At 42.8% G+C, this 13,409-nt stretch overlaps 1 protein-coding gene across 3 annotated transcripts in view; it reads right to left on the bottom strand.

Annotated features, from left to right (window-relative positions):
• AK5 (adenylate kinase 5) overlaps positions 1 to 13,409 on the bottom strand; it is a 312,660-nt gene that overhangs the window by 53,338 nt on the left and 245,913 nt on the right. For all 3 annotated transcript variants that reach the window (XM_012442778.2, XM_064372526.1, XM_064372527.1), the window contains exon 11: positions 3,421 to 3,584. In XM_012442778.2, the coding sequence (XP_012298201.2) occupies positions 3,421 to 3,584 (164 nt within the window). The remainder of the gene's footprint in view (positions 1 to 3,420; positions 3,585 to 13,409) is intronic.

The raw sequence follows: 13,409 nt of genomic DNA, 5'->3' as shown, positions 1-13,409 counted from the left end.
AATAGACCAATAACAAGGTCTGAAGTCAAGGCAGCAATTAAGAGCCTACCACCCAAAAAAAGCCCGGTTCCAGATGGGTTCACAGCCAAATTCTACCAGACATACAAAGAGGAGCTGGTACCATTTCTTCTGAAACTATTCCAAATAATCCAAAAAGAGGGAATCCTTCCCAAATCATTTTATGAGACCAACATCATCCTGATACCAAAACCCGGCAGAGACTCAGCAAGAAAAGAAAACTTCAGGCCAAAATCCATAATGAACATAGATGCAAAAATCTTCAATAAAATACTGGCAAGCCGATTACAACAGCACATCAAAAAGCTTATCCACCATGATCAAGTAGGATTCATCCCAGGGATGCAAGGCTGGTTCAACATACGCAAGTCTATAAATGTAATTCACCACATAAACAGAACCAAAGACAAAAACCACATGATTATCTCAATTGATGCAGAGAAGGCCTTTGACAAAATTCAACAGCCCTTTATGCTAAAAACCCTCAATAAACTAGGTATTGACAGAACGTATCTCAAAACAATAAAAGCTATTTACGACAAACCAACAGCCAATATCATACTGAATGGCCAAAAACTGGAAGCATTCCCTTTGAAATATGGCACTAGACAAGGATGCCCTCTCTCACCACTCCTATCCAATATAGTACTGGAAGTTCTAGCCAGAGCAATCAGGCAAGAAACAGAAATAAAGGATATTCAAATAGGAAAGGAGAAAGTCAAATTGTCTCTATTTGCAGACGACATGATTGTATATCTAGAAGACCCCATCATCTCAGCCCCAAATCTCCTGAAACTGATAAGCAACTTCAGCAAAGTCTCAGGATACAAAATCAATGTGCAAAAATCACAAGCATTCCTATACACCAATAACAGACTTAAAGAGAGCCAAATCAAGAATGAACTGCCATTCACAATTGCTACAAAGAGAATAAAATACCTAGGAATACAACTAACAAGGAACATAAAGGACCTCTTCAAGGAGAACTACAAACCACTGCTCAACGAAATAAGAGAGGACACAAACAGATGGAGAAACATTCCATATTCATGGTTAGGAAGAATCAATATTGTGAAAATGGTCATACTGCCCAAAGTAATTTACAGATTCAACGCTATCCCCATCAAGCTACCAAAGACCTTCTTCACAGAACTGGAAAAAAACACCTTAAACTTCATATGGAACCAAAAGAGAGCCTGCATAGCCAAGTCAATTCTAAGCAAAAAGAACAAAGCGGGAGGCATCACACTACTGCACATCAAACTATACTACAAGGCTGCAGTAATCAAAACAGCATGGTACTGGTACCAAAACAGAGATATAGAGCAATGGAACAGAACAGAGGCCTCGGAGGCAACACAACATATCTACAACCATCCGATCTTTGACAAACCTGACAAAAACAAGCAATGGGGAAAGGATTCCCCGTTTAATAAATGGTGTTGGGAAAACTGGCTAGCCATATGCAGAAAGCAGAAACTGGACCCCTTCCTGACACCTTACACTAAAATTAACTCCAGATGGATTAAAGATTTAAACATAAGACCTAACACCATAAAAACCCTAGAAGAAAATCTAGGCAAGACCATTCAAGGACTTCATGACCAAAACACCAAAAGCAATGGCAACAAAAGCCAAAATAGACAAATGGGACCTAATCAAACTCCACAGCTTCTGCATGGCAAAAGAAACAGTCATTAGAGTGAACCAGCAACCAACAGAATGGGAAAAAATTTTTGCAGCTTACCCATCTGACAAAAGGCTGATATCCAGAATTTACAAAGAACTAAAACAGATTTACAAGAAAAAAAACAAGCCCATTCAAAAGTGGGCGAAGGATATGAACAGATACTTTACCAAAGAAGACATACATGAGGCCAAGAAACATATGAAAAAATGCTCATCATCACTGGTCATTAGAGAAATGCAAATAAAAACTATTTGAGATAACATCTCATGCCAGTTAGAATGGCGATCATTAAAAAATCTGGAGACAACAGATGCTGGAGAGGATGTGGAGAAATAGGAACACTTTTACACTTTTGGTGGGAGTGTAAATTAGTTCAACCATTGTGGAAGACAGTGTGGCGATCCCTCAAGGACCCAGAAATAGAAATTCCATTTGACCCAGCAATCCCATTACTGGGTATATATCCAAAGGATTATAAATCGTTCTACTATAAGGACACATGCACACGAATGTTCATTGCAGCACAGTTTACAATAGCAAAGACCTGGAACCAACTCAAATGCCCATCGATGCTAGACTGGACAGGGAAAATGTGGCACATATACACCATGGAATATTATGCAGCCATCGAAAACGATGAGTTCGCCTCCTTTGTAGGGACATGGATGAACCTGGAAACCATCATTCTCAGCAAACTGACACAAGAACAGAAAATCAAACACCGCATGTTCTCACTCATAGGTGGGTGTTGAACAATGAGAACACATGGACACAGGGAGGGGAGCACTACACACGGGGGTCTGTTGGGGGGAAATAGGGGAGGGACAGCGGGGGGTGGGGAGTTGGGGAGAGATAGCATGGGGAGAAATGCCAGATATAGGTGAAGGGGAGGAAGGCAGCAAATCACACTGCCACGTATGCATCTATGCAACAATCTTGCATATTCTTCACATGTACCCCAAAACCTAAAATGCAATAAAAAAAAAAAAGAAAAGAAAAGAGGAGACTGTAAGGAAAACAGTAGGCTCTAGGAGGCCAGCTAGGTGGCAATTGTAATGGTCTGTTTTCCCTCCCTGAGGACCATTCTGTTGTCCAGGCAGGAAGAGAGTGCAGCTGGTTAGAGAGGAATCAGACAGCTCTGTTGTGAACAGAGACTGTATCATACAGTCCTAATTACAGAGCCTAGCATGGGACCCAGTGTGGCAGGGATGAATATTTCTTGATAACCCTGCCATCCAGCTTCTCAGAGATGGATGGTGACTTAAGAAGAAAAAAGATAGAAAAAAGGATATTCTTAAACTATACAAGAAGATAGCAGATTTCAAGATAATGTCATCATACCTCTCAGAACTAGACCAAAGCATTATATTTTCTGGGAGTTTCTAATTCTAGGCTCTGCTGCACCATACTCACTTCCATTTTGAAACTTTTCCAATTCTAAAGTGGAATGAATCTGGGGGGAAATGTGAAATTAGGCCAACATTCGAGGGGCTGGTAGAGCAACAAGATGGAAGGACCCTGGGCCAGCCAGACCTGGTTGGGCAGAAGCGCTCTCCGCTGTAGACCTGCCTGCATCTGGATTGCTACAAAGGAGGAAGGAAAATACAGCTATTGTTTCTTTGGGATGTTTAGTTCCAGCAGCTCAGACTCATTAGAAAAACTCATTACAAAGACAGGAAAGGCAGTAGTGTGGGGCAGGTTTTGTTGCTTACTGAGGGCACCAGGTCTCCACGTTCCATAATGTCTCTGATCAATTTGCTTCTTTCAGATTCTGATGCCAGTTCCTTATGCAGGAGCTTGCCAGTTGAGAGATGTGTAAATCCATATTTTTCCACCAGCTTTTCACATTGTGTGCCTTTGCCAGAGCCAGGACCACCTTGAAAAGAAGTCATATATCAGACATGCATTCCAAGCCTGGTGCCTCATTTTTAATGGTAGTCACCATGGTGAGCAAGCCTCAGTGTTCCAACCACTAAGGACGTCTTGGGAGCTTGGGATTTACTATACCAGGGGCTGCAAGTGGAGAATGGGATATAGCCCTTGATGTTAAAGAGCTTAGACTATCCACAAAGTGGGAGGGGGGAGTGTCACAGACAAACAAGCAGTTACTTTTCAAAGACCACTTGAAACTCATGGTCACGAAAAGTTAGTGAAGAGGAGTGCAGCCTGTGATCGGGGCACAGAGGAGGGGCAGTCGGCTCTATTTTGGTAGAGATGCAAAGTCAGAGAAGTTTCCTTGGAAAGCCGAAGCTGCTCATGTGGAAAGCACTGGCCACAATTCCTGATACTTAGTGAATGCTCAACAAATGCTAGCTTTTCATTTAAAAAAGAAGGTGTTTTTATTTTCAGCAATCACAAACTTACAAAAGAGTTGTGAGGACAAACAACTTTCAGAAACACTTGGGAATAAGTTGCTCATTGGATGCCTCTTTACTCCAGAACATTTTATGTCATTTCCTACAAACAAGGAAACAAGCATATCCTCCTTCATAATGATATCCTTGGACTCCTGCAAATTTCAATTGAATTGTCCCAATTGACTCAATAAATAAGGTCCGCTGAAGTCAATGGGTCAAGTTCAGGATCACACATTGCCTTTAGTTGTCAAGTCCTTCTGCTCTCCTTCAGTATGGAACAGCTTCTGTGGGTTTCCTTGACACATTTGAAGATTATGAGTAGTTATTTTGTAGAATGTCCCTCAATGTTTTTTCCCCTAGCTATTATCAGTTCTGAGTATCTGCCATATTCCTTTCATGAACAGTACGTCTTTGACTCTCACCTTTGTCAAGTGCTTATCGTACCAGCCCCTGTTCTAAGCATTTTAGGTGTTGTGTATAAGGTTATATAAAATAACCTTAAGAGGCATGTACTGTTATTATTCCCATTTTACAGATGAGGAAGCAGAGGCACAGAGAGGTTAACTCCATTGTCTAAGCTGCACAGTTAGCAAACAGCAAGCCTAGGATTTGGAGCCTGAGCTCTGATTCTCAGAGGTGTTCCCTTTTCTCCTCCCCACTGTGGCCACATTGACCTGGCCACAGTTCAGGTCCTCATCCTCTCCGTCTGGTGTACGGCAATCACTCCACCTCCGCATGTCAGAATGGGAAGGCATCTGGAGCCCCAGAGACCTGCTAGCAGGATGATGTGCCTGGAAAGCAGGGCACTCCCACCTCCAAAGCACTCAATAGCCTCCAATGCCCCCAGAGTAAAATTCAAATTCCCTATAGTGGCATCCCATCCAGAATCTAGTCCTGCTTTACCCTCCAGCATCTTTCCCCTGCTATTTCTTCTTCTCCTTTTTTTTTTTTTTGAAATGGAGTATTGCTCTATCATCCAGGCTGGAGTGCAGTGGTGTGATCTCAACTCACTCCAACCTTCACCCCCCAGGTTCAAGTGATCCTCCTGCCTCAGCCTCCCAAATAGCTGGGATTACAGGTGTACGCCACCATGCCTGGCTAATTTTTATAGTTTTTGATAGAGACAGGGTTTCACCATGTTGGCCAGGCTGGTCTCAAACTCCTGGCCTCAGGTGATCCACCAGCCTCAGCCTCCCAAAGTGCTGGGATTACCAGCGTGAGCGACTGTGCTGGGCCCCTCACCCCCACTTCTTACTCGCCCCCAGCACTGTCATGTCCAAGTAACACAGTTTTTTCAACAAGACAGACTTTTCCATGCCTTTGTTCTTCTTGGTCCTCAGTTTGAAAGGCCCTTCCTTCCTCCTCTTTTGTTTTCTTACCCAGCTTTATTGCAGTATCATTGATAAAACCATAAATTTAAGAGTACAATGTGATGATTTGATATACATATATATTGTGAAATGATTTCCACAATCAAGTTAATTAACCTTCACCTCACACAGTTACTCTTTTTGTGCTGAAGACATTTCACATCTATTCTCCTAATATCAAGTATACAATACAGTGTTGTGAGCTGCACCGTCATGCTATACGTGAGGTCTCCAGAGCCACGTCTCCCCGCCTCCCCTGCCTCCCCCACCTCCCCCGCCTCCCCGCCTCCCCCGCCTCCCTCGCCTCCCCCACCTCCCCAGTCCCTGGCAACCACCATTCTTACTATCTACTTCAATGAATTTGACTTTTTAAGATTCCACATATATGTGAGATCATGCAGTATTTGTCTTTTTTGCTTGGCTTATTTCACTCAGCATAATGTCTTCCAATATGTTATCACAAATGGCAGGATTTCTATCTTTTTACGGCTGGATAATATTCTATATTCCAGCACATTTTCTTTACTCATTCATCTCCTTCCTTCCTTCCTGCACCCATTCATCTCCTTCCCTTCCTTCCCTTATTTCCTTCATTTCTTCCTTATTTCCCTCCTTTCTTTCTTCCTTCCTTCCTTTTCTCTCTTTCTCTCTTTCTTTCTGCAGTGGCACAATCACAGCTCACTCCATCCTTGAACTCCAAACTCCTGGGCTGAAGCAATCCTCTTGCCTTGGCATCTTGTGTAGCTGGGACTACAGGTGCACACCACTACACCTAGCTAAATTTTAAATTTTTCTGGTAGAGACAGGGTCTTTCTTACTATGTTGCCCAGGCTGGTATTGAACTCCTGGCCTCAAGCAATCTTCCCACCTCAACCTGCCAAACTTCTGGGATTATAGGCCTGAGCCACTGTGCCTGGCCACATTCATCCTTTTTTCTAACCATCAAGGTCTTTCTCATCCCTTAGGCACAAATCACATGCTTCCCTCTGTTGGAGCCTATGCTGTGAACAGCACCTGGGTGCTCCCTTCCTGTCTTACTCTCGGGCTCCAGCTCCCTCACTGGTTGTCAGCCCAGAAGGCTTCTCTGGGTGCCCTGAGCACCTCACACAGCACCTTGCACATTGTGAGTACACCATAAATGCCTGACAGAGTTTTCCTGTTGAAAGGAAATATTTACCATCAGCACCCAAGCATGATTGAGATTTTAGCAAGGTAATAAGGATTGACAACTCATTCTGCAATGTTCCTGGTTTGCCTTTCTTTATACATAAAACTCCTTTCTTTATGCAGTTGGCAACTTCCCTCTTAAGGGAGAACACTAGTTGACCCTTTTTAATAAAAGGGCCTCTCATCCCTCTTCTTTGCCTTTCCAGAAAATCCAGGAAAGGTCTGAGTCTTCTGTCTTCTGCTCATCTATACAGCTGCTCTAAGCCAAATGCAGAGGAGGTCAGACCCCTCACAGTATTGTCAGGGATGGGCTGGATATAATAGGAAAACAGCAACTATAGAGGCTCCCCAAAATAATGCAGACCACTTAACGGAGCCGCCAGTTGCCAGCTAATGCTATGTTTACCGTAAGTACTATGACTCCTGTCTCCTGGTATAATGGGAATGGAGAGTGTGGGAACGAGGAGGCCACTCCGGAGAAGTGCTTCCAGGTAAATGACTAAGGGGAGCAAGTGGCTGAGCTCCTGGAGAGGCCATCAGGGCTTCTGTGGCCGGCTTTACCTGGAAATGCTTTTCCTGGAATGGCTGGGAGCCCTCCATGTGGAAAAGATATTTTCAGACTTGGCTTACAAGGCAAAAAATGCCATGTTCCAATTATTTTCTTCCTCCAGCATTCTGCTAATACGACTATTATAGTTTTTGTTCCGCTAAAATGTTATTTAATAAATCTCGACACAAAGGCAATTAAAAATCTTCATCTCAAATTAACAACAGCTGTGTGTTAAACAGCAGCCGCTGCCCCAGTTAGAAACTTTTGTGGGAGCAACAGCTGCAAATTTTTAGCATTCTTTGGCCAAATGGTGCAGGCACTGTGGAATTTTAAGTAATCTACACAATAGCTTGATTCTTCCCTTGGCTCCAAACTGAAGAACAAAGTGATTTTATCACTGCAGTAAAAGCACAAAAACTGCTTGTGGAAACATAAATTTTCATACACTGCCACTGACATATCTTTGAGGTCTTAACTTATGACATTTAAATAAAAAACAATGGGGCCTTGGTATCCCTCCAGGATAATTTGTTACACGGCAAAAGATATTTGAGGAGCCACATCTCAGAATGAATGGGCTGTGTCCTCTGGTGGCAAGATGACTGATAGCAGACAGGAGCTGTCATGTTTACTGTCATCTCACTAATTTTTAGTGTATCATTACCCAAGTGTATCATCACCCAAGGCTGGAGGCCCTGAACAAGCTCATATACCATACCACGTAACGTGATTCACAAAGAGAGTGTGGAATATGAAATTCCATTTTGAAGGTGTCTGTAAATATATCAAAAAGGTGACAAATTAAAAAAGCATTCCCTGTGAGGCCAAAGGTGCTATATTGTGAAAATGCATGTACTATGAACGCCCAGTTCGCATCTCAGTAAGTCATTTCCCTATGGGCCTCGACAGCATTGCCACAGAAGGACGGAGGGGAGAGATTTCATGGGAATTGTGGCCCAGGCAGCCCAAGTCTGTCTTCTCTTCAGTACTTCATGTTCTTTGAGAGGTAGAACTGAAATCATCTGCATCACCTCGGCATGCCCACGGGGGTCACCTTTTCCAGTTTGCTCTTTATTGACTGGAGCAATCCTCTCTTGTGAGATAGCTCCTGGATTCGTTGGCTGGGCTCCTTAAGACAAGGACCAGCCTCTAAAGCAACTGTTGCAGGTACTTGGCCTCGTCGGGGAAAAGAAGAATGAAATAGCAAAGCTGGTGTCTTTCAGCACATGCTGGGCTCAGAACAAAAACCCAAACAAATAAAGATGTCAGGTAGACAATTTGCTGCATTCCAAGTACAAACAAATGCATGCACCCAAGTTTGGATTACACTTTGAAGTGTTTCATATAGAAATGGCACAGTGCAGGCCAGGCACAGTGGCTCATGCCTGTAATCCCAGCACTTTGGAAAGCCAAAGCAGGCGGATCACCGGAGATCAGGAGTTCGAGACCAGCTTGACCAACATGGTAAAACCTTTTCTCTACTAAAAATACAAAAACTAGCTGAGCATGGTGGCGGGTGCCTGTAATCCAGGCTACTTGGGGACTGAGGCAAGAGAATTGCTTGAATCGGGAGATGGGGGTTGCAGTGAGACGAGATCGTGCAATTGTACTCCAGCCTAGGCAACAAGAGCAAAACTCAGTCTCAACAAAAGAAAGAAAGAAGGAAACAAATGGCACAGAGCTGGTTAAAATGATGTGTGTGTGTGTGTGTGTGTGTGTGTGTGTGTGTGTGTGTGTGTGTGTGTTTGATTGAGAGGGAGTCTTGCTTGGTTGCCCAGGGTAGAGTGCAGTGGCATGAGCTTGGGTCATTGAAACCTCCACCTCCCGGGTTCAAACAATTCTCCTGCCTTATCCTCCTGAGTAGCTGAGACTACAGGTGCCTGCCACCACCCCTGACTAATTTTCGTATTTTTAGTAGAGGAGGGGTTTCACCATGTTGATCAGGCTGGTCTTGAATACCTGACCTCAAGTGATCCACCCACCTCGGTCTCCTAAAGTGCTGGGATTACAGGCGTGAGCCACTGGGCCAGGCCTAAAATGACCTTTATTGACATTTTATTGCATCTTACTAACTCCAGAATGTAACCTGGAATTAAGCATGAAGATTAATTAACACAGCTCTTTTTAAAGAAATATCTATTAGACAGCTAGTATGGGTCAGACACTGTGCTAAGTGGTAGAAATAAAAAGACCCAGAACTGGGTCTTTTCCATCAGAGACATCAAATTCTAGTGGGGAGGATGAACAGGTGAACCATCATCATGGCAGTATGATAGGTCCTATGAGTGGGGCCTGTGAACACCATCGCAGAAGCATTGGCTGGGACTCCTTACTCAGGCCAGGAAAGAGTAATCAATCACCTTTGCCAGCATAAGGGAAGTGTGGGAAAGACAGCTTAAGGCTGAGCCTAGTGTCTTCAGTAATGGAACTTGGAGCATGAAAGAGTTCTGCCTCTGCACAGGGGTGGAAGTGGAGGAGTATGATGTATTATGAAGGGCACAGGACGGGTGATCTGAACAACAACACTGGTTCTGCCACTTACTAGTCATGTGGTTATAGAGCAGTCTTTTAATTTCTCTGAATCTTAGTTTCTTCATCTGTAAAATGGGGGGAAATGATCACCAACTTTCTGCCTCATTCACTTTAGACTCTCCCGCTCATCTCCCACATCCGACCAGTTGCCAAGCTCTGTCAAGTCTATGTTTGAAAAAGTCTCTCAAATTTGTCCCCTGTTCCCCCAAATGTCAATGAAAATTTTCCTATTCCCATCTCTCTGTTAAAATATTGGTGCTTGGTAGAAGCTATTTACAATGAAGGGAGGTTATACACCTCTGTAGCTCTTCCTGAGTTACACTGTCCGGCACATCAAGGTTTAAATTAAACATAATCCAAAGTCAGTAATGCATTTCAGGACTAGCCATTACTTACAGATTTCCAGATCACTTGCAGGTACTTAAGATATATCTGTGTGTGCATGCTCTCTCTTTCTCTCTCCCTCCCTCTCTCCCTCCCTCCCTTTCTCTCTCCCTCCCTCTCTCCCTCCCTCCCTTTCTCTCTCTCTCTCCCTCTCTCCCTCCCTCCCTCTCTCTCTCTCACACACACACACACCTGTATATATGTGACAGTGTATGTGCAGATACATGTACCTAGTTTAGAAAATTCAATGTTTATTTTCTCTAAGTTTCAAAGCAGAGAGGACAGTATTCTCTGGGTTGAATTGCTATCAGCAAAGCTTTCCAGGCTTTAACTCCCATTCCACCCCAGTCTGAGAGATATTTAAGCCTCCCCAGCACCAAGTTCATCACTAACCCATTTTCAGCCCCCTGCGGCTCTGGCTGAAGCTGAGTGTTCATTATTTGGATCTATTCTCCCACTCTGATAACATCTTCCTCTCCCTTTCGCTTTTCCCTTGACCTCACTTCTTCTCAACTTGTTCCTTGCCATCATTATGCTCTCATTGGGTTGGCCTATTCCCTGTGGGCTTCACTTGCCTCCCTAGTTAGCTGGACACCAGCTAGCAATTTTGAATCCCTGCTTGATTTCTATGGAAACTGGCACATCACTGTCAGCCTGCTCTCCCTGCCCAGTCCACCATATGTTTTATTTGCATCTACTCTGGACTGCTAAGAGTTCCCTTGAGAGAGTCAGAAAACTGATCCAACTGAGTCATGCTATCTAACTTCAGAATAGATTTTTTTTTTTTTTTTTTTTGAGACAGAGTCTCACTATGTCGCCAGTCTGGAGTGCAGTGGCGCAATCTCAGCTCACTGCAACCTCCATCTCCTGGGTTCAAGAGATTCTCCTGCCTCAGCCTCCTGAGTAGCTGGGACTACAGGTGCCCACCACCATGCCCAGCTAATTTTTGTATTTTTAGTAGATATGGGTTTCACCATTTTGGCTGGGATGGTCTTGACCTCCTGACCTTGTGATTCGCCTGCCTTGGCCTCCCAAAGTGCTGGGATTACAGATGTGAGCCACTGCACCTGGCCCTTCATAATAGTTTTTAATGCCTTTTGGCAAATATACTTCTTTTTTCCTGGTATCAAATTGGATATCAATTGGATGTCCATGAATGGATGCTAATATTTCCCCACTATCCTTCAACACATGCTCATTCCTCTCACTCTTAACATTTTTAACCCTCTTATTCACTAAGATGACGATTGTCACCTTTCTTCGACAATTTCAAAATATCGATGTCTTCATCCTTTGCCCTCTATCTTTCTTTCTCCTGTTTGGAAAACTTTATGCCATTTAGCTTAAAGCTAATTTCTCTGCTTTGGCTCCTGTAAAATATATACACATATTACAGAGAACTTGATACCCTCAGTTTAGTGCATATGAAATTTATTTCTCTTGGTTGAAATCTTTCTGTATAACATCATGCTCAGTCTTCCCCAGTCCACATAATAAGCATCAGAGTTATTATCTGTAAAATGAGGCAGCTACTGTTGGTGATACTTAGAAATCTTTCTAGATTATTCCTAGTAAAATGCCATAATCTTACAAAGGTTAGAAACAGCTTTTTTTATATTGTGGTACTATATATATTATTTCCCTGCTCTGGCTCCTGTGAAATATAAATATGAATTATATATAAAATATATATAATATAAATATATACATTTTACAGGAGCCACAGAAATTATATATATATGAAATATATTAATAGATAAAGCATATGTATCTGGTTTATACGTATGATATATATTATGTACTTAAAATTTTGCCTTCCTTATTAGACTCTATGGTACCTGAGAGTGGAAACTCGGTCTGCTTTGCTCATCATGCTGCCCAAACAGAGTGCCTGAAATACAGTAGATATTTTATAATAGCATCTGAAAGACAAAACAAGGTAATGATAAATGGATCCTTTCCTCCCTGTTCCAGGAATCTGATGCTTTTTTTGCCCATGTGAAATTTATTTCTCTCGGTTAGCATCTTTTCTTCTGTATAACATCATGCTTGGTTCTTCCCAGTCCAAACGAAAATATTTCTACCATTGCATGTGTCCTCTGAGTTATCTTTATATTCTTTCTCTCTCTCTCTTTTGTTTTTTTAGCAGCAGAAAACTGCCTGTTTCCATTTCCTCTTCATTTATTGACTCCCTATCCTCTTGGAAACTATCTCCTACCTCATCACTCTCTGAAATTGCTCTTTTGTAGTTCAACAGTGATTGCATATTTGTCATATTATTTGTTGGCCTGCTTCTTGTCTTTGATACCTTTTACTCCGTAACACCAACGACCAACATCTTGAAATTCTTTCTCTGGCTTCTAGGACACACAGTTTGCTCACGTTCTCTTCCTTTCTTTGCCAGGACAAAGCTCCCAGAGGACAGAAACTTCTTCACTTAGGCTGGCATCCCCACAGAATCTGGCCCAGTGTCACAGAAAATTGTTAATGAAAGCCAGTGTCCAGGAGTCTGTGGCCCCACAAAAGTGACAACTCTGCTCCTTTCACATAAAAGGATCACGGAACTCAAGGGTTTGAGTTCCAGGTTCACACCTCAGCCCATTCTCCATCTGGTTAGAGGACTTTGATCAAGTCACATCTCTGCTTTGAGCTTCAACCTCTTCAATTACAAAATGGGGGTGGTCATAAAGCCTATTGGTTGTGAGGACAAAATACTGCATGTGAATCTTTTGGATCGGTAGCTGGCAAAGTGAAACACATAAGAAGCATCATAGTTATTACCTGCAAAATGAGGCAGCTACTGTTGGTGATGCTTGAAAGTCTTTCTAGCTTACTTCCAGTAAAATTCTATGAGCTTGCAAGGTGGGACACAGCAGTTCTATATCGTGGTACTGTTTCAACATCTTCAAAGATGCATAGTCTTCCCAGTTATAGGTTGTGAGAGGATCGATTATCTTTTGCGAATCAAACTATCTTATTCCTAGATAACCATTATATTTTAGAAATCTATCATATTTCTGCCTGTTGAAATATTTCTTTCTCCCTAAATGAAAATGGGTCCCTATGTTGGGCTGAGGTTTTTGTGACTGAATGACTCTTTTCTGAGAAAAGCTATTATGCCATCAGATCATGAACTGATTGTGCCCTAGGAATGATTCTCAACCAGTCTGGGCCCATGAGTCACTTGAAACATTCTCCATCTGGGAAGAGCTGCATCACTGTGCCGGGATCAGCAGGCTGTTGCTGGAACTGACACTCTTGGACCGAAAACAATTGAGAAAAATAGATCTTTATCCTCAAAGACAACATCTTTATTAGTTCCGAAGTACACTGACTGCTTC

This window comes from Aotus nancymaae, unplaced genomic scaffold (genome assembly GCF_030222135.1).
Source record: "Aotus nancymaae isolate 86718 unplaced genomic scaffold, 86718_ANA_hifiasm-v0.15.2.pri h1tg000007l, whole genome shotgun sequence".
In the NCBI taxonomy this organism is placed as follows: Eukaryota; Metazoa; Chordata; class Mammalia; order Primates; family Aotidae; genus Aotus; species Aotus nancymaae.
The sequence above is the reverse complement of the archived record's forward strand: the minus strand, read 5'-3'. Positions and strand labels throughout refer to the sequence as shown.